We start from the raw sequence: 20,116 nt of genomic DNA, 5'->3' as shown, positions 1-20,116 counted from the left end.
GGGAAGGTGGGATGAGATGCAGGGGGCTTGGGCTGTGATCCCACCAGCACTGGGCACTTCCATTGTACCACAGCAGGACTAGCCTGGGTGCCCACCTCCAGCTAGAGCAGAGCAAAGCGCTCAGTCCTGGCAAGTGAGTCCTCCCAAGGATGTGGGGTGGCAATGGGGAGCTCGCACCACAGCCCTGCTCTCCACTGAGGGCCTAGGTTTGGAGGAAGATGCTCACAAGGGTAACCAATGGTTTCAGCTACTGCAAGAACAGCTCTGAGACAGTTTAGAAAAGAATAAAAAGTGAGTATTTATTTTATCAGTGAGTTCAGCCCCTGCTAGGACAGCGACACAGTCCCTGGTGTTTTCAGGCATGTGAAAGTGTTGGCACACTGAGTTTTAGTGACCAAACTGCACCATGCTATAAGGAGCATCTCCAAACCCCATCACCCATTACACAACCTGAACGAGAGCCGGAGCTCATGTGTAAACGTAACAGGTTTTCTTTCTTCCCTGTGTCCTTATCTGACACCAAACATCCCAACGAGAACAGGCTCCAGTGTCTTGTCAACATCCTGATACCCCAAGAAGAACGCAGCAGATCAGGGAGCCGACAGGTTGCAGTAGATGGGGAATTTCTGCTAACCAAAAGGTGCCAGCCCTGGCTGGAGCTGCAGGCTTTGGTAGGTGATGGACAGAAGGGAGTTGAAGAGCCCTGAGCTCGTGCGTGACCCGCTTCCTCACTGCCTGTCGCCCAGCTTTGGGCTATTTCTCATGCTGCAAATTGCTCCTCGTTTTGCAAAAAGTCCACTAAGGACTAATGGAAGGCAGATAGCTTCCATCTCAGTCTCCATCCCCTAAAACAGGCTGTTCCTTCTTCCCAAAAGGATGAGCTCCAAAAAAGGATCCTTACACTCAACACACCTTAATCTGTGGCTTGGAAAAGTAATAGCACTTACGATTATATAGCAGCTGGCCAGGATAAAAATTGTAGGTTCCCCCCCCCCCCCCCTTATGACAGCAAGAGTCACTGAATAAGACCCTAAACTTGTGCACAGCTCCGGGCGTGCATTCCCTAAGGAGCAGGGATGCTCCTCCTCAGTCATACTGCAGCAGAGAGTAGAAAGGGATGGACTTGAGCTTTTCTGACCCTTTGAGGAGTTTTAGCTCTATGATCACCAGGCACTCCAGCACTTCAGCCTTCAGCCTCTTCACCAGCTCGCAGGCTGCGTACATGGTACCTGCACAACGCAGAGGTTAAGAGCAGAAACACCATCACTTGTGGAGCAACGCCAAAGCAGGCTTCAAGCCCCACAGCCGCTCCCAACGCAGGTGCGTGTGGGTCACATATGCTCTATAACTCACCTCCAGTCGCAAGCAGATCATCTACAATAACTACTTTCTGTCCCGCTTCCACGGCGTCGCTCTGGATTTCGAGTTCAGCCTGCAGGGTGGAAAGAGTAGTTTCATTTTAGTCTTGCCTGACAGAGAAACACTTCACAAACTGCTAACACATGGTGGAATGCAGACACGTCTTCAGCAACATCAGCCTTAACACTCAGCACCTAAAACCCCAAAAAACACATACTCCAGCTACAGGGGAGTGCCACGGAAATATATAGCAGGTTAAGTGATTGCTGGGCCAACCCTCTGGCACGTCAGGAGCCTGAACATTCATCAAGTGAGTTATGGTCCCATCAGGAAACCTTATCCCAGAGCAGTTCTCCAGTGGGGAAAATCTCCTGTAATGCACTGGGCTGGACCGCTCTGCTTTGACAGCACCACCAAGCCGGATCCAAACCGTCACAGGCACGTCCTGTGTCAGATGAAGCTGTCCCACGCAAGGGTTGGCCCAACCAATCCTCATAAATAACGCCTGGGTTTGGTGTTTCTGCTGCTGGTCCCTGGCTGCCATTAGTTACCAGCGGTAGTGTGTTATTAGGATTAAACCTCTGCTCCTGAATCAGGGAGGCTGCGGTGTTAGGAGGAAAGCGCTCGGTTTGGAAGCCATGCAATAAAGGCATTTACTTATAGCACTTACTGGAAGAGTGGGAAACACACACCGTGTTCAAGCCCTTGAATTCAAGTCAAAGACAGCAATTTAGCACCAAGTCTTAGCACAAACCGCCCCCCAAAAATCACAGCAGGGCTCACGGACACAAACCTTGTGCCCATGGCTCGGGGAGGGAGCTGCCATGCTGGGGCTCAGTGAAGCTCAGTGCTGCTCCTGAGGCTTGTGCCATGCCTGTAGCATCAGCATTGGCTCTGAAACCCAGCCTGGGCATCCCCTGCTGGGTTTATCACCCCATCCCCTCACTGACACCCCCCAGCCCTGCACCAACCAGCCTGGAAACCCTCCTCTCCTCCCCAGGCATTACCTTGCCATACTCCAGGGCGTAGGAGATGGACTCGGTCGGACCAGGAAGCTTCCCCTTTTTCCTTATCACCACGAAGCCAACCCCCAGTCTCTGAGCCAGAGAAGGGCCTATGAGGAAGCCGCGGGAGTCCAGACCTATGGGGAGCAGAGCAGCGTGAATACTCAGACCGGAGCCACTGAACTAGGGGTGTCTTTGCCTGATACCCCGGGTTTATCCTCCCGTTTTCAGGGAGGGTCTCAACAAGCCATTTGCTCTTAGTCATTTATTTCTGTGGTTGAAAACACACAGCGTGCTCCTGCACAGCCTGCGTTCACCAGGATGTGCTGCTGATGGGCTTCAGGGCACCAAAGCGATCCCCCCATCAGCCTGTTTCACCTCCCCTCCAGCTCTTCTTCTTGGAGATAAGCCCAGAGAAGCACCAGTATCAGCTCAGCCACACAACCAGGGACTTTGTCCTGCAGGGGGACAGGCTTTACTTATCATTAGGCACTTGGATGAGGTTTGGTCTAGACTCCCTGAACTTTGAGCTATCGCCCAGCCCAAGCCCTGTCTTCCCAAGCATTTTCATTCTCGGCTGCTTTCATAGGTGTGCTGCAACGCGTTATCACCGCAGAGGCTGTTTTTGTTGGCTTGGAAAGGCCCCCTGAGAAGGAAAACACGCTGGAACTGAGTCTGCTTGCCGAGAGGACTGCGCGAGACCTCACAGGCATGGCTGGCTTCCTGCACTTCCTCTTTCTTTTTCATGATGAAAGCAATGAGTTACAAAATTGGCGCTGGAGTGTCATCAGATGGCGTCTGCCACATCTAAAATCAGTATCTCCGTAAACTACAGGATTCGGTTAAGAGTATAACCTGGTGATTATCGTGCCTAAAGGCTGCAGCATTTGCTGCCCTGGTAGCAGAGGGATCTCTGCTCACTTCCCGCCTGAGGCCGCAGTGCTCTGTGCTGGCCTCGGAGATGTTTCTTTAACACCCACCTGCAATGAAGTCGATTTTGGGGTGAGATACCCTCAAATGATCTTCCAGAAGATCAATCAGAGTCCTGAATGCTGCGGGATCCTTCAGCAAGGGGCTGATATCGCTGCAAACAGAGGGAGAGCTGTTACCTACGTCCAAGGGCTGGGGTGGCCACCGGCCGAGCTCCTATGCGGGGGGGATGCGGGTCCTGCCCCCTTGTGCTGCCTGGAGAGGGAAGGGGAAGGATGGCCAGCGCGCCTCTGGCCCGGGTCCAGCCCCATCCCCATCTCCATCCTCATCCCCACCCCTGGCTCCATCCCCATCCCTGGCTCCATCCCTGTCCCCATCCCCGGCTCCATCCCTGTCCCCACCTCCGGCTCCATCCCCATCCCCGTCCCGGTCCCCGTCCCGCCCGCACCGGAAGAGCACGCCGGGCACCGGGAAGTCGGGGAAGGGCCGGACGCAGTCCCGCAGCCGCCGCAGCTGCTCCTCGCTCATGGCGGCCCCGCTCTGCGCAGCACCGCACGGCGCAGGGCCCGGCGGGCGGGGCTCCCCGGCGCCGCCGGACACAGCCCGCCCCGGCACGGAGCGCTGCTGCCCCGGCACCGAGACCCGCAGGCACGGAGCTCTGGTACCCCGGTACATAGAGCCCTGACCTGCCCAGTGCATGGTGCCCCGCCACCCTGAGGCACGGAGCTTTGGTATCCCGGTGGCTTGTTATTCTCGTTCCCTGCTACCCTGGAGCACGGAGCTCTGTTATCCTAGTGCCCCATCACCCTGGAGCATGAAGCTCTGGTATCCTGGTGCCCTGTTATCCTGGAGCACGGAGCTCTGGTATCCTGGTGCCCCATCACCCTGGAGCACAGAGCCCTGGTATCCTGGTGCAGGGAGCCCAGACATCCCCAGCAGCCCTGTATCTTCGAGCAGGGAGCCCTGGTAGCAGGATGCACACTGCCTCAACACCAGCAGAGCACAGTGCTGCATACCCCAGTGCAGAGGCTGGGTGTCCCTGCTTCAGGAAGCTCTGGTACCCTGGTGTATGGAGCCCCAGTTTTCCCTCTGAAGAGTGCAGTACCTGCAGTGTGCGGAGCTGTATTTCCCCTGTGCGTGGAGCCCTGGGACCCTGCTTTACCCCAGCCTGCTTTGGAAAGGAGCCCCATGCCCACCTCCACTGCCCTTCACTCCTGCCCAGCGCCTTGCATAGATAGCAAGCTTGTTAGGACTACGCTATTTTGTGGGTTTCTGTCCCTCATTGCTCTTGTGAACTCCTGGAATCGCATTTTGTGTTGGCTAAAGCCGTTGGTTTGGATTACACTCATGGGAGATGATAAACAGCGCCCTCGGTCCTGGACTAACAGCTCAGCAGCTCTTGGCATCACCCATCCGTAGGGCAGGTCAGGGCACTCTCACACAGCTGCTATCTCCCATCTCCTGATGGGTGAATAGCCGTTTGTCCATGCAGAATCCACTGTGGGCAGCAGACGTATTGCTGCATGAGTACAGATCTCCTCTTACATTAGCAAACACGACTGGGACCTGATCCAAATGCAGCAGGGCACAAGCCGCTGCAGAAAGCAAAGGCAGTTTTAGCACACAACACCCTTGCCCGAGCTCACTGCTTGCTGCTGATAGCTGTGATGGGAACAGTTTCAGCTCCATATGCTCCAGATAGCCCTTTGCGTCTGTATCCAAGGTATGTGCCAGCACCTATCCAGGTATTTTGCAGTGATTTGATGTGGACCCCATGGGGAGGATGCTCAGGGTTGCAGCAGCCTCATGATGAATGCTGAGCTGCTTTGCCTACTTGTGCTGGACCAGTTGCTCCCAACAGCCCTGTGGGTCCTTGCTGTGGTTCTTGCACAGGAGGAGTTGCTGACAAGAGGGGAAACTATTCTCCTCATCAACTTCACTGCGATGGGCTCATACACACACCCTGGTTCATGAGACACCCAATTCTGCCCCATCCCAGCATCCTGTGTTGCTGCGTAGTTCCCAGTGCTTGGTGCAACCCCCTGGGAATCATTCACTGTACACCGAATCCTCCACTGCTCTGTTTTCTTCCCAATTCATCTATTCCCAATTCACCTGTTTAATAGATGTCTGCCAGGGGTGCCAACAGAGACAAGCTGAAGGCCAGTGCAATGTTCTTGTTAAGCTATTACCAGAGTCTGCCCGCCCCCTTTCACAACCATTCCCTTACAGACTAAGATTTTCCCTCAAGTCAGACTATCGCTTTGGCACCAGAAAAATCCCCTCTAGCAGCTGTTCCAGTGAAGCAACCACGGATGGAGCACGTAGCCTTCCACTGGAACAGGGGCTTTGCAACACCCTCACTCCCCCGGATAAGCTGGAAAGGTTTCTCCTGTGACCTTACCAACCACGATACCATACAATGAGCTATTCCAGCAACTCCTCTTCTTCCTGGCGGATGGAAGTGATGGAATTTATCTGTCTACCCTTGGAAATAAGCAGGAGGTGGGAAAGGGCCCTTTGCAGCCTGCCCGCAGCGCAAGCACCAGGCACCTCTGCCTTCTGCTTCTCACTAACAGAGGCGTAAGCTCCTTCATCACAGTTTTCTTGTGACCCTCCTATGCAATCACCACCGTTACTAGCACAAGACACCACCCCATTTTTCTTGAGGCTAGATGAGGTCCCCAGGCCCCTCATGTCAATCCACGCCAGGCAAACCAGCAGCTCTCACCAGGACAAGGTGCCGAGGGCTCCCACTGCTCCCTTTGCATCCAGCAACTGGGTGAAGAAGCAGCTGGGGCGATCTCTCCTCCTCTGATGCAGGATGAGGCCTCTCAAACACCATCGGTTCTGCCAGGAAGAGCACAAATATTACACCAAATCAGACTTCCAATCATTCAGCTGCCAGAAACTATGCCACGTGCCAGCTCAGCTTTAAAAATCAGCATTTCTCAGATCTCTGAACTCAGAACTTCACCTCATTAATCCTCCATTTCAAAGGATGTGAATTGCATCTACCAGTACGGACTGGCTTTTGGCTTCCAAAGTAAATCAGTTTTCCCTGTAATTGTTCAACCTTTCAAACAACAGTGCTGACTCCTACTGCAATTTCCATCTGAAAAGAACTTTCCTAGAACCAATTTCCAAATGTTGATGTCAAAGGACTTCAGCTCTGGAATATCACCAGGGAGGTGCCTCGACATCCGCTCGTGGCTCAGAGAGGTTTTAGGGCTGTTCTGTGCCTGGTGGAGCAACCATTGCCTCAGATTTGGACCCCCCCGATGGCACCCATAGGAGGGGGCACTGGCTTTGCCTCTCTTTTGGACACAGAGATCATTTTAAAGTGCTTTGAGGTCCTGATGCAAGAGATGTCATTAGCCGGTGAGCATGGAAACTGGGGGTCTAAAAGCTTGCGAGCTAGCTGTAATCAGCTGAACCAGGCAATTAGAGGAGCTGTGCTGAGTATGGAAGTTTCTGTTCCATTACGGATTTTAAAACTTCAGTGTGAAGTGGAACAAAATGCCCCGAATTTCAACATACCCCACAAGGGGAAACGAGAACTAAAATTTCCTTTCAAATCTGCTGGAACATTTCACTTCAATTTCAGCTTTAGAAATGCCTGCACTTTAAACCCATTTTTAAAAAAAAAAAACCAACCAAATTTGAAATATCCTATTTCAACAGCAGAAGAATGCAGTTCCCCAGCCAGCCCCCTGGGCGCGGGGCTGAAGTGTCCATCCTGAACAACGAGCTAGATTTGTCCTCTCTAAAAGAGGAGGACACCATTGTGGACGGGTCCTGCCCTTCCACGGCATCCTGCTTGTACAGAGCCGAACCCAGCACCTCCTGTGCTGCAGCAGGTTGGATCAGGCCCTTGGAGAAGACACAGAACTCTTCTCTCTCCTCAGGGCAGGAAGGGATTTTGAGTCCGATCCAGGACTAATGGATTTGGCACGCATTCCTTGCTGCTGGCGAATGGTCCAATGGGCTTTTCAGCCCCTATCCCTTTCAGATGGGAATCGTGCTACCAATCTACATAGTGCCCAGAAGGGTATTAAGTGACTCCAGGAGGGACAAAGGCACAGACAGCTGCCAGACTGGCTCTCCGGAGAAGCTGGATGGCAGAGGGTTTTCTTTCACTCCTAAGACCGCAGGGTTTTGGCGAGGGATCCACCTCTATTTAGGATTTATATAATCTGAGCTAGACTTCGAGCAACAACAAAACTTCAAACGGTGGAAGGGGATATAAAGAAAACAGGCAAATGGAGTCCCTTCTCGGTGTTTAAAATAGCCATTTTCCAAAGGAAAAAAGAACCTAAAACAGGATTTCAGCTTTTCCCTTACAACTGTTCTTCAAAACTCAGTTTAATTCAAAAGGCACTGTCGTGTCACCTTCTGATAACAAATTAAAAACTCACATCAAATACTACCGGAAAACAAAAGCTAAAGTCCATTTCCAAGTATTATAACTGTGAAGAGAAATGGAAAAACAAGCCTCTCTAACTGCAAAACCATTTTTCAGACACTGAACAAGCAGAGTTAACTCTTAAGAGAGTAAAAGAGCAAATAGTTTGTAATGCTTCCCAGTGCTGAGGACAACAGCAAGATCCCTGGGGAGCGATTTCTCGTGTAGCTGTGCTGAAGAGGCTGCTGGCAACTCTGCAGACAACAAACTGCCTCCCCCCCAACACCCCAATTCCAACCGTTCTCACCTTCGAAAGGTCCTTCTTCAGCTGCTGAAAGTATTTTTCATGGATACAGCAGAGATGTCCTAATTGGAAAACGAGTATTCTCCAACCTTCAGGAGATCCTCATCTCATGGGCTTTGCTTTATGTTAAACCAGGAGGCTTTGGAAGCTGTCCACTGTGTTTGGGAAAGGCTTGACTTGGCAGGTACTGAGAACTGCCAGCTTCCCCATGGCAGCGAGCATCCTGAGTCCAACAGCTTCCTTCTCAGCAATATTAGTTCCAGTTCCTTCAGTAAAAGCCCACTGTCATCCGCAGCCCTCGCTGGAAACTCAGTCCCCAGCCACCACGTAACATTTTATTAGCAAGTACATGGGTATCACTCGCTCTCGTTCTGTTCTGAACTTGCCCATTTTCACTTTTAATACTGCGCTCCTCAGCTTCCCATTTAAAATGCAGAGGCATGTTATCTTTCATTGCTGCACTCAATACAGGTTTGCAGGGCATTAACCTTGGCTCTTAAGTGTTCGGAATTGATCTTCTGGTTTGCAGTTCCAGTGTTCAGATCCCCAAATTGTTGGTCCACAGAGACTAATTTGCCACCGAAATAATCCATTTGTCGCTGCAGGATTTTAAATCAAGGCTCCATTTTTGCAGCCGTAGACTGTAAATGCAGTGGGACTTTTTCCATGACTATTAGTTACATCAATTTCAGAAGCTTCTCTGTGTGGAGGGCTGGATGATAACACAGCCTCAGGGGCAGAGCAGGGAGACTCGAGAGGCTCAGCTAATTGGAAATTAAAGGCAAGAAAGAAATTCTTTGGACTCTTAGCCCAAGCAGATATTAAGCTTTTAGCATTTAGCAGAGGTATTTAAAGAAAGGAATGTCACACAGAAGCAGTCTTAGGAAGACATCATCTTTCCTTTAGCTCTTACATTTTGCAGCTTGAGAAATGAAGCCACCGACAGGCTTCACTGCTGCAGGTCCCTGATGGGGCAGTGAACCCAGCCTACCCATTCCTTTGTCCTCTGCGGTTGCTCACACAGGCCCAGGCAGCTCCTGCAAAGCCAGTAAGGCCAATTCCCCAAACCGGGCAACTATGACATGGCCCAGCTTCAGATCAGAGGCTAATTCTTAAGGGCAGATGTAGTTACACACACTGGTTGCTGTGAGCCGAGGGGTTTATCAGTGGGTTTGAGCTGCTCATCCCTGCGGCCCTGCTGGTGCACACAGCCACAGTACACCCCTGCCTCGGGGCTGTGCTTGGGCAGCCGTGTGGGCTGGGAAATTGATCCACGTTAAAAATAATACAGGGAAAAACAAAACAAGCTATTTTTAACCCAGGTCAGTCCCATGATCTGGAAGGCGTATCTGTGAGACTGTCCCAAAGCAAGGTGTTGTGCAGTTGTTTTACAGGTGCGCACAGACAACTCAGATAATGCATTTCTAATAAATTAGTTTATTTTTCTTCATTAGTTCTTCATCTCACAACTTTAAAATCTGTACATCTTTGGGAAAGGCATTGATTTCAAATTCTTCCTAGCCATTCAGCTGTAAATCTACTATTCTTATTTAAGGCATTAGGTTCTTCACATTAAGCTTTGATCTTTTATAATAAAAGGACAAGAAGCAGATAATAAACAGACAACAACAGAAGTCAATTCCCTTACAGCAGCAAGCTTTTGCGTGCAAAGTTTACATCCCCTATCTATGCACTGAGAGATTACTTCATGAGGAATGAGGGCTTAGTGTGCTGGGTAACCAGACAAACATCGTGTGTGCTGAGAACAGGATGGCTTGTCTGAGCAAGTTACACAGACAGGGGAAAAGCAGTATCTTCACAGCTTGCTGATTTGAAGGAGTAAAGAACGAAGTGACAGCCAGACGGGCAGGGGACACGGGGTAGCAGGCATCCAGTGCACTCACAGTGTGCCTACTGCAAGGGCTAAGAACCAAGAAATGTGCCTGGGCTAGAGCTCAGACGATGAGCTGTGGTCCTGCAGTTGGATCTCTTCAGAGCAGCATGCAGAGAGACAAAGTGCTGTTACAGTTCGCAGCAGATCTGTTCCTAACTATGTGAGGGCTGCCAGGGATTTTCAGGGAGTTGCAGTGATGGACTCCCTCCTCTGGTTGGTATCTCTATCTGCTGATACTAGAGAACTGCAGGGTCCTGAACAATTGTGGCTGACAGAAACACTTAGAGCTGAGGTGGACCAGACCCATCAAATGGGAAGTTACTGGTTTTGTCTGGTCTCCTGCGCTGACAGACACACGACTGCTGCCAAGTCCTCCTTCCTGTCCTTCTCGTACAGCATCAGTGAAGAATAGGCTGATCAGAATCTCTCAAGACCTGAGCTATCCACATCACATCAAAACAAGGAGAAATGTTACGGATGAACTAGAAATGTTTTAATATACTTGGAGGACAATTAGGAACATCATAAGAAATCTTGACTATAAACAAATGCCACTTGCAGATGCACAGAGATTCAGAGGTTCTGCCAGCTGGTGAAGTGTTGGCTGTGATTTCTGATGGGTGGAACAGTGAGAGCCGACTCAAGTGCTGTTCTTATTGCAATCTTATAGGATTATCCAGCTTCGTGAGATATACACTAGGAATTACTGTGGAGAGGATTACAGGTAACATAAACCATGGGAACAGAGAGAATGAGAGCCTTTGGGATTACAGGGAGTGCGAGAGTAAGCAGTAGAGAAGCCCGTATTAGGCAGGAGCACAGCAGAAGCAGAGGTCTCAAGAAGCAGAGGCAGAGCTCTCAAGCCAGCCCCAAGCTTTGCTTGGGAAGGAAGCTGGGCTGTTTACACCCTGGATTTTTCCCAAGGCAGCACAACGGCATGCAGAGAGGGCACACATACTGTCTAAAACACTAGAGGGGTGAAAGTGGAGCATTCCTGTTTGCATTCAGTGGTGCAAACAGCATGCTCAGGGCTGCTTCTAGCTACTCCCCTGAAGCCCCAGGGTAACCTTGCTCAGTTTTGTTTGAGACACGTCTATTAGCAATAGCCAAGAGTGCGAAACAGGCTCAAAAGTAGATGAGAAATCTGCAATGTGAAATTGTGCAAAGGATCGGCATTTAACACGAACTCTGTTTAAAGCAGTGCTACACCCAGGCTGTGGAAAGTTTGCACAAGGAGAATTCCTCAGAGAGCGTACACTGGAAACAGGGTCAAGAGTTAATGTCTGATGTAAATGGGCATTTCTGAGCCTGCAGTTGGCCGGGCCCAGATCATGAGACGAGAAGCATGACTTAAACCATATTTGGACCCAGATTTTTTTTGAAATGAAGAAAACCCCTGAAATGAACTACTGACCCCCAGCTCACCAAGAATATCCTGCACACTGCCAATAAGGCAATACCTACATGAACACTATCTTCAGATTTCATTACCTAGGGAATATTTGCAGTTACAGATGAAGGAAGGCAGGGCGTTCTCCCTAGAGCTAACACCTTATTCATGAACAGGAGAGAGCACTTGGTTGCACACAGGGATGCACAGCAGCAGTTTGGGCCCTACAGCTGCACCCAGTACTTGCAGGTTTAGGAAGAAAGGAAAACCAAGGTGGTGTCCAGAGTTCACAACAGAAATCAAATGTTAGAACAACAAGTTACAGGCAAACCAAACAAGGGTAGTTTGGGCAGGGCTTTCTGGCGGCTCTGCGTTTCCTGAACATGGCTGCTGTTGGGGCATCTGAATGAGTGGTGATTTGAGAGAGCAGTTTGGGTGGAAGGGGTGAGAGGAAAGGTGCATCCATGGCATTGCTGAGGTGATGGCAGAGTTGCGGTTGTACAGAGAGCTTTTAGAGTTGAAACAGCCTTCACTGAAAAGTTACCATTTACGGAAACAACTACAACAGAAGAGTACAGGCTAAACCCTGAGCACTAGAAATATAAACACTGGCCCTTTTGGGAGGGCAAATGATGATATCACACATACATCACACCCTTCCTGTGTAAACAGGAGTGCCAACATGAGAAGACATGCTTTGTAAACTGTGTGTCCGGCCAGTTGAGGGCTGCAGAGAAGATCAATGAGGCCAAAAGCACTTCTTAGGATCAGACTTGGGTGGTTTCAGGCACTTCCCTAGCTTCTCACAGCCCGGAGGAGACCAATTCTGTTAAAAACAAACAAAAAATATACAGAGAGATGATTTATACCAAGTATCTGCTAAGCCCTATAACCCAAACAAACCCTCTCCCATCCTCACAAAGACGCTTTTGTGTCCTGCTTGCAAAATGAAAACTCCTCTTGCAGCTGATGCTCCTGGGCTCATCAACTTCCCAACTCCAAACACTATGCAGAAAAAGCTTTAGGAAAGCCTACAAATCCTTCTGCAGCAGATAATTCCCTTTTCTGGGACAAAGTGGTATCTCTCCTGTACAAACACAGGCTGCTGTGACTCTGGTGACTTTCCTCTCTTTCCTGTAAGTAGCATGGAGCAACCAGACCATGAGGTTTTGGTGAAACCCCCAGTTTTTCTGAGATCCAGAGAAGAATCATCATGCTTAGCACTAAGATATCCATGCACTTTCTTGAGAAAACGAGCAAAAAGCAACAGAAGGCCAAGGGTGTGAGCGAGATAAGAATGCCAGTATTTTAATGAGCATTCTGATGGATGAATTCATAAACAGATGGAGTCAGAGGCATTTATGAGACAACTACTCCAGTGCACGCAGACCAAAACTATTTGTCTTCCTCATTCCCATGTTTCTTGTACTACCTTTCTCCAGCATGTGTACAACAGAGGAATGACATCAGTAAGAAAACCCACTGCAAACCTCAGATTCCAAAGGGATTAACAGAGGAAGAAATTTGGATAAAAGAACTTTTTAAATGTCACTGGGGTTTTGCCATTTAAAACTGGGAACTGCAGTAATACGAATGGCAGGTTACAATTCCCATTCTGCCTCAAGAAATCTTCTGCATTCATTCTCTGTCCCTCCCTCTCTTAAGGTCTGTCCATTCATGGGAGATTCCTGCTGTCACCTATTAAAGATCAGTTCAGCCCTCACCTATTGCCTTTCATTTTGCTTATTTTTTTTATCCTTCAAGTCATTTATGTTTTCTTGGAATTGAATTCCTATGGAGGAGAAGAAAAGCTTTACCCCACAAAAAACCTAAGGGAGCAGGTTTCTATTCCACGCAGCTGACAACAGATGGCAGTGAGACACCAGCTATCTCTGCAGAAGGAGCAGACCACAGCGGGGAGCTTTGGCGGAAGGCTCCTCACCGCACGAAGGGCTCCAGACGGTTTAAGAACTACGAATGCTGTTTTCTAAATCTGTTTCTCAATTCTGAAATGCACAACGGCCGCTGGAAATTTCAGATGACTGACAGAGCTGTAAGAGCAACAAAGATCCAAATGAACAAGTTAAATGTTCGTTCATTTGGGGAAAAAAAAAAAAAACCAAAACAAAACACCAAACAAATTGGTATCTGCTTCAGTCTCGCAGCTCAAGTTGGCTTTCCTGGATCTGTGCTGTAAGTCCTGAGGACACCATGTGTGCTGCAAGTCGAACACACAGTCAAGCCAGCTCCACTGCATGGAGCAATTTCTCCTACATTTCCACAGGAGGAAAAGGCAGCAGAACTGGCTCTGTGGGAGCTTTGTCTACGCTGTTGGTGGGCTATGCCACAGATGGGCCAGCAAACACTTCCCTTGCTCAGGAGGGCTGATGCTGCTGCGCTTAACGTCAATCCCAAGACTGCAGCAGCTACAAAATGATGCATCTGCTTTGCTTATGTATAAGTAAAGACGATTCTTCTCCTCTGTCCCAGAAAGGATATTAAATGTCAAATAAATAAGTGACAATTTAGAACATCCTAGAATCGCAGAATGGTTTGGGATGAAGGGACCCTAAATCTCACCCAGCTCCAACCCCCTGCCCCGGGCAGGGACACCTTCCACTAGAGCAGGTTGCTCCAAGCCCCTGTGTCCAACCTGGCCTTGAACACTGCCAGGGATGGGGCAGCCACAGCTTCTCTGGGAAAAGTCTGTGCCAGCGCCTCAGCACCCTCACATTAAAGATTTTTTTGCTAATATCTAATCTAAATCTACCCTCTTTCAGGCATAGTACTAGGGGGTGATATTTATCTTCCAGCATCCTCCAAAGACAGATTTAGGGCCCAATCAACCCCATCAATACTATCACTCCAAAAAGATTTTGGATATTTTAACTCCTGGTCTCAAAAGGCAATAATTTGGTGCCTGTTTATTTTAGTTTTGTGATGAAGAGGAGGAGGAAGAAGGGGCAACTGGTGAGGAGAAAGACCTTGATGTAGTGCTGATAAGAGATGCTGATAGCCTGTTAGGAGTTTACATAGAATAGGAAACTCATCATGTTTCCTGCTGGGATTTGAACATGTCTCCTGGGATTAGAATACCCTCCAGCCCATCGAGGAGGGCCAAATGATCTGCTTTGAGCTTGGCCAGGCATTGGAGCAGTCATTAGCTGCCTCTGCTTATAGTCTAGGCAGGCAGGGCTGCACATTGCCACAGCGAAAGCAGAAGTGGCAGCCCATGGTCTGCAGAACTTCTACCCAACAAGACAGAGACAGAACATGGCATGGTCAGGGAGAAGACTGACCCTAAAAAGAACCTAAGAGAGGGCTGGGGTACAGGATGAAGTGCAAAACCTCCAATTCAGCACATTTTCCATTATGCAACCCGAAGACACTGCTGACAGACAGGGACACCAGATGTTTCCACAGCACCTGAACACTGCACCAGAGTAGCCACAGAACAGCCTACAATTTATGAACCAGTTTTGGAGCTGGAGTTAACACAGAAGAAATGTCTTTCCAGTGAAGGCCTCTGGCAGAAGCCAGGCACTGGGGAGAGTGCCTGAACCCAAAAGGTCCCAGAGGAGCACAGAACAGTGTTTACAAAGGGAAAAGTTGAATAATGAAAGAAAACAACACAGAAACAATGGTCCTTCAGATCTTTTTCCTAGTTAACATCCAAAAATAAAAAGATGTGATAAAGCTAAAAAAGATTGTTGCCTTCTGACTGCAGAGGCACAGCTCTACATTTTCACTGTTCTGGCTGCTTGGAGATAGATCACAGCATCAGGTACCAACTGTTTGCTTCAGTAGGTTATTTCAGCATCAGAAAGATTCTGCCTGTTATGATTTTGTGTCAGTCTACAGGCACATCTCCTTAAGACTACACAGACCCTTGCCATCTGACAACTTTACCTCTTACAAACTCTCCAGTTTTTTTCCCAGGTTCTCAGCAAACCAAGCAGCATTTGACACTAAAGCCGAACTGTAACTTTCCAACATGCAATTTGAAATGGAAAACAGAATTGAAAATGCCTGTCATCTTTCAAGCCAGAAAACTCTGGAAAAGTCACGCACGGGTGGAACTCGAGGAGACCAAGCAAGACCAAAGGTACTCACACACCTGACTGGAAAAGAGCCACTGTCCCAGTCCCACCACTCAAAAACACAGAACATTTTGAGATTTGCAGAAGGGAATTAGAAAGGAGAAGGATCTACAGCTGTAGATACTGCCATATCACTACGGAAGGAAGCCAGAGAGTTTATAACAGCACGTTGATAGACTTTCCAGACCTAACCCCACTCACTTTGTACGAGCCTTCCTGTGCCACTGAGCTGCACAGGTAACAAACAGCCCTCTCCTTCATGGAATAGCCAGACAGCCCTTCAAATACGCTAGTGTGCATCTCTCCTCCATCCTTCTCTGGCTTTAGGTGATGTTTTATAAAGCCTTTACAAAATCTATTTTAAGCTAAGGATTCTCAAACATATTTATGCTTTAATGCTCACCATGACGGCCTTGTCGCACACGTTAAGCTGTGGCTCCCCTGGCACCATGGTCACTTTGTGCTGCTGCACAATGACAGAAATTTGCTCCATTGCCCTTTGGTATTCATTGCTGGCAAAACTAGAATGTGAAAAAAACACAGATGTTATTAGTGAGGCTTCATACATGGCATCATTACAGCGTCCACATCATGGAGCTGGGTCAGGAGACTTGTCCTGGGCCACAGTGAAGAAGAAGAGTACATAAACCTGCATTTGACACTAACTGCCCACAGGTCCATAGGGGAATGAAACATCTGGGCTGAGAGAGTTCAGCCTGGCCCGGCCTGGAGGCTTTGGTCATCTCCACATCGGCCTTCAGCTCTCAAAATGTGGTCCCAAATGTGTTGCTTCCTCGGCAGGCAAATACACTGTAAGCTCATGTTGAGTCCCGAGGGGGATCTTGTTGGCAAACGTGGTATGTACACAGAAAGGTGCCTGTCCTTGAGCTGTGCCTTAAATTATTATCAAGGAAGACTTCCTAGAACACAGAACAAACCTTGCCAAACACATTAGTACACAAACTAGCCTGCAGAGGCTCTCTGCACATTCATTGTCCACTCTTTCAAGTGCTTTTCCCTAATGTGCATCACACAGAGGCATTTATTGTAGGGAAACAAAGGTAATGCCAATACTTTGTTTTTCAAGTGTTCTCAAGCTAAGGGTTTAAAATACAACCCTCGGCTAGTAAAACTTCACAATCACCAACTAAGATGAACTAGTATTATGCAAACAGGAAGATGGAGAAGAAGAATAGAAGTGACTTGTCCAAGACGAGAATACCTCCTCCATTTCGCAACCTCCCAGGGTTCTGCCCCATCTACATTCTTCCATTACAGCTTTATTATTACAAGCTGGGACCCATCTGTCATGCTCCAAACCCTCATACAGAGTTATAAATTATGAGATTTTTATCCATCCAATTACTCTAATAGGTACTTATTTAAGTGGTTCAGGGTGTACTTCACTAATACTTTGAGTATCTCTAAAATGGAGGATTACTACCCAATGATCTCATTTTGTCCATCACGTTAAGGGTCACTCAAAAAGCAGAGAGCAGCAAATTGCTTCTGAAGATAAAAGAAACAATGCAGCTTGGTCCTGACCTCGGTCTCCCTTTGCTTACAGTCCAAGCTGGCCACCAGCCCCACACTCCAGCTAATTTCCTTCTTTGAAAAACAATCACATTTTGAAGCCCAGTAATGTGCCAACAGTTTCCAGTAAACCCTATAAATATCACATCTCGGCAGCCATCCAGAGAGAAGCTGATTGTGGGGATGGGCCTGAGCTTTGCTGATAGAGAACAGGAAGGGAATTTGAAATGACAAGCTTGAGCAAACTAATCTGTTGCTCTCACACCCAGCTAGCTGTATCCTGGTGGAGAGACTATCGCTGGGACCGGCTGTGTCATCCGTATGGACCACCCTGAAATTCAGACTGTTCCTGTGAAGCTCCTGAATTTGGTTGCTCCTCTCCCACCTGAGCCCTCACAGCAGCCAGCTGATTACTCCTGCACTGCCCCAAAGACCACTGGAAACAGCAGACAGGCAAATGTTTGGGAGCTGCCAAAGACCATCTCTGACTCCCGCCCTGATGAAGACACTCAAGGCAGCAATCACTTGGCTCAGCCAGGGTTGCATCCGGTGGCACAATGGCCTTTCAGCTTGGTGAGATTTTTATCTGGAAGCCCTCTGGTTGCGTTTCAAAGCACAGCATTGCCAGCCTGCTTGAGAGAACAAAAAAGAAAGGAAACAGGTTTTTACAAGAGGCAGGGAGGGTTTAAAGCTAACCTGTGTTGACATGCAGAGGACAGCAAACACAGGAGAGCCTGCACACGGAGAGGAAAGGCTGCAGACAAACACAGTGACTAAAACCACAGGCGAGTGCCAGGGATGCGCACAGCATGTTGGACATCTGAGCTGGAGACTGGATGAAACAGGGGAGCCAGAAACCCTGTAAGGCTGGTGATGGAAGCGGAGATGAAATGCAGTTTAGGGAGACACATGTATTTCAGTGTTTTAGATTTCTAACGCAGCTATTGTGCCAGGATTTGAAAGCTCTTCCAAACCCGAGCTAATCACACTTTATTAAGATCCTCATATGAAGGATTAATATGAATTAATACGTATTTTAACTGATTGTTAGAGTCTGATACTCTAAATATCAAATAATTTAATGCCTCCTCCTGCTGCTCTTGTAACTATCCAACATGTTTATTTCTGTCACATACTTGTGTCATCTCTCCAGCATTTAAGATCTTCTTTTGGAAGTGGACCCATAAGATAAAATGTTGCTGCTAACTAATTAAGCTCCACAGCATCTTTGCAAATATTTAAGTGCTAAAGACATAGCCCAATTTCATCCATCGGAACGGCTTTTCATACATCGGATTCCAAATTAGCCGTAATCTGGACAGACCAGTGGAAAACACAGCTGTGCTCTGGATGACAGATAAACAATATGTTGTCATGACTGCAGCTTTTTGCTCCAAATATGCCAGTCCTGTTGCAATGAAAAAAAGTCTTTTTGCTATAATCCAAACTCCTGCATTTATCCACAGCATTGTTGCTCATTAGCAACCTAAGACACATGAATGCCACAGTATAATAAAATAGGCTCGAGTCATTTGAATCATCATCTTGCTTTAATTCCCATGTTCAGGACACTCCAGGCTTTTTCAGCTAGCTCAGCAGTGACAGGAAATCTTGGCCTAACCTCAGCTCCTGGTGTTTTTGAACTGCTCTCCCCTGCAGCTTCTACACTTTCAGATTATTTCAGCATTTAGCACAGGCTGAATGACTTCCCCAAAAGCATGATAGAAATGGCTTGGCACACATAAAGGACTCGCACTTCCCACATAAGTACAAAGCTGGCTAAAGCTAAAGAACATGTATAGATTATGCTCCAAGTCAGACCGCTAACCTATAAACCTTGTCTCAGCAGGGCTTAAGATGCTCTTAAGCTGGCTAAACCTGTTGACGCTAGCTTAAAACATATCCGATTGCAGCCGTCTTCCTTGTGTTGAAGTACATGACAGTGATGGACACCGAGAGCTGTAAGGTGTCATTCAATACTGGAAGATCATCACAGATTGTCTTCAGATGCCTCAATGGAACACAGGAACTATCTTCCTCATCCAGATGTGTATCAAGGCTCCATGCATAGCAGGATGCCCATAGGATGGTACCAGCCCTGGAGCTGGCATTCACAGAAGCCGGAGCATCCACCGAGACAAAGCCATGCTGGCGATGGGGGTTGGTTTTCCCATCTTGGCCCCATGGAGATCCCCATTCCTGGCTCTGATGAGCTCAGGTTTTGCTCAGACAGACCTGTCTAGCTCCATAACATCCACCGAGATCCAGTATCTATGCAGTGATTTGTAAAGTATTTACTGACTGTGTGGCAGGGGTTAAAACTGTCTCTGGTCCTATGCAAGAAATGCATTTTGAGACAAAATCTGCAAGAGAAAAGTGCCTTTAGTTTGTCTATAAGGTGGGGATAATTAGTTCATGGTAATCAGTCTAAGTCATTAACAGAGCTGGGAACTTCTCCCACTCTTACATGGAGTCCCATCATTTCCCTGAATGCATATGCAGGACTGGGCTGCAAGTGCAGGGGTTGCTACACACTCTGTTCCAAAAGAAGATGATATTATCTATACAGGTGTTTGGGCATTGTCTGCATGAAGATCCAGACCTCACTGTCTCCGGGGCATGCTGCATTTTGTATTCTAGCTCAACAATCCTGCAGAAGGAGAGCTGGGAATAGCACTGGAAGAATGAGAGGGTGAGCAGGTGGTGTTGTGAGGAGTTTGCTAAAAGAGATCCCCCAGTGTACATGAAATTATTCCATGCTCAGAATGAGGGAAGAGAGTGGACAAAGTCCAGGGTCATTACACTAATTGACACTTTACCTCTGGGAAGTCTCTGGAGATCCAATCAGGGCTGGATTGTGAGCGCAGGGTCCCAGGCACAGGTGTGGCCTGTGCTTCCTTCATTTAGTGTAATTGTGCCTTGGCAAGCTGCTCCCATCTCCTCCCTCAGCAAACAACTCCAGTGTAACCTGCTCTGCTATTAACCCCGCCGTGCCCTACACCGAAATGCAGGTTTGGAAGGAGGAGGGTTTGCCTCACACGCTGCTTTTGGTGTTAGAGCTCTGGTTTAACCATGCAGTCCTCAAGTCTTTCACCTTCAGGTCTGCTGGCACCCTGAGGTGTATGGAGAGGGAGAGGGTGATTCTCCACCATCATAAATACGCCCTCAAATAGATCAGAACTGGAGCAAATTAAAAA

The 20,116-nt window shown here is 48.3% G+C and overlaps 2 protein-coding genes across 4 annotated transcripts in view; both read right to left on the bottom strand.

The window, feature by feature from the left end:
• Positions 1-273: 273 nt before the first annotated feature.
• On the bottom strand, positions 274-3,872 carry APRT (adenine phosphoribosyltransferase). Its single transcript, XM_030512061.1, has 5 exons — positions 3,742-3,872; positions 3,344-3,447; positions 2,367-2,500; positions 1,354-1,432; positions 274-1,229 (listed from the first exon to the last, which is right to left on the bottom strand). The coding sequence occupies exons 1-5, from the start codon at positions 3,819-3,821 to the stop codon at positions 1,087-1,089; spliced, it is 540 nt and encodes a 179-aa protein (XP_030367921.1). The 5' UTR covers positions 3,822-3,872; the 3' UTR covers positions 274-1,086.
• A 5,547-nt stretch (positions 3,873-9,419) lies between these two features.
• Positions 9,420-20,116, bottom strand: part of GALNS (galactosamine (N-acetyl)-6-sulfatase) — a 47,577-nt gene continuing 36,880 nt past the window's right edge. For all 3 annotated transcript variants that reach the window (XM_030512039.1, XM_030512040.1, XM_030512041.1), the window contains 2 exons: positions 15,790-15,907; positions 9,420-12,112 (listed from right to left, as the gene is read on the bottom strand). In XM_030512039.1, the coding sequence (XP_030367899.1) occupies positions 12,026-12,112; positions 15,790-15,907 (205 nt within the window). In that variant the 3' untranslated portion in view covers positions 9,420-12,025. The remainder of the gene's footprint in view (positions 12,113-15,789; positions 15,908-20,116) is intronic.

Source organism: Strigops habroptila, chromosome Z (genome assembly GCF_004027225.2).
Source record: "Strigops habroptila isolate Jane chromosome Z, bStrHab1.2.pri, whole genome shotgun sequence".
NCBI classification, from domain to species: Eukaryota; Metazoa; Chordata; class Aves; order Psittaciformes; family Psittacidae; genus Strigops; species Strigops habroptila.
Note: the sequence above shows the minus strand (reverse complement) of the source record. Positions and strands in the feature narration are given on the sequence as shown.

What these genes read in the sequence shown, in the direction of transcription:
- APRT (XM_030512061.1), bottom strand. Translation starts at nt 3,821, where the DNA reads ATGAGCGAGGAGCAGCTGCGGCGGCTGCGGGACTGCGTCCGGCCCTTC. An exon ending in ACGCCCTGGAGTATGGCAAG is followed by an intron (nt 1,433 to 2,366) that starts GTAATGCCTGGG and finishes TCCACCCTGCAG; the next exon opens with GCTGAACTCGAAATCCAGAG. An exon ending in TGATCTGCTTGCGACTGGAG is followed by an intron (nt 1,230 to 1,353) that starts GTGAGTTATAGA and finishes TGCGTTGTGCAG; the next exon opens with GTACCATGTACGCAGCCTGC.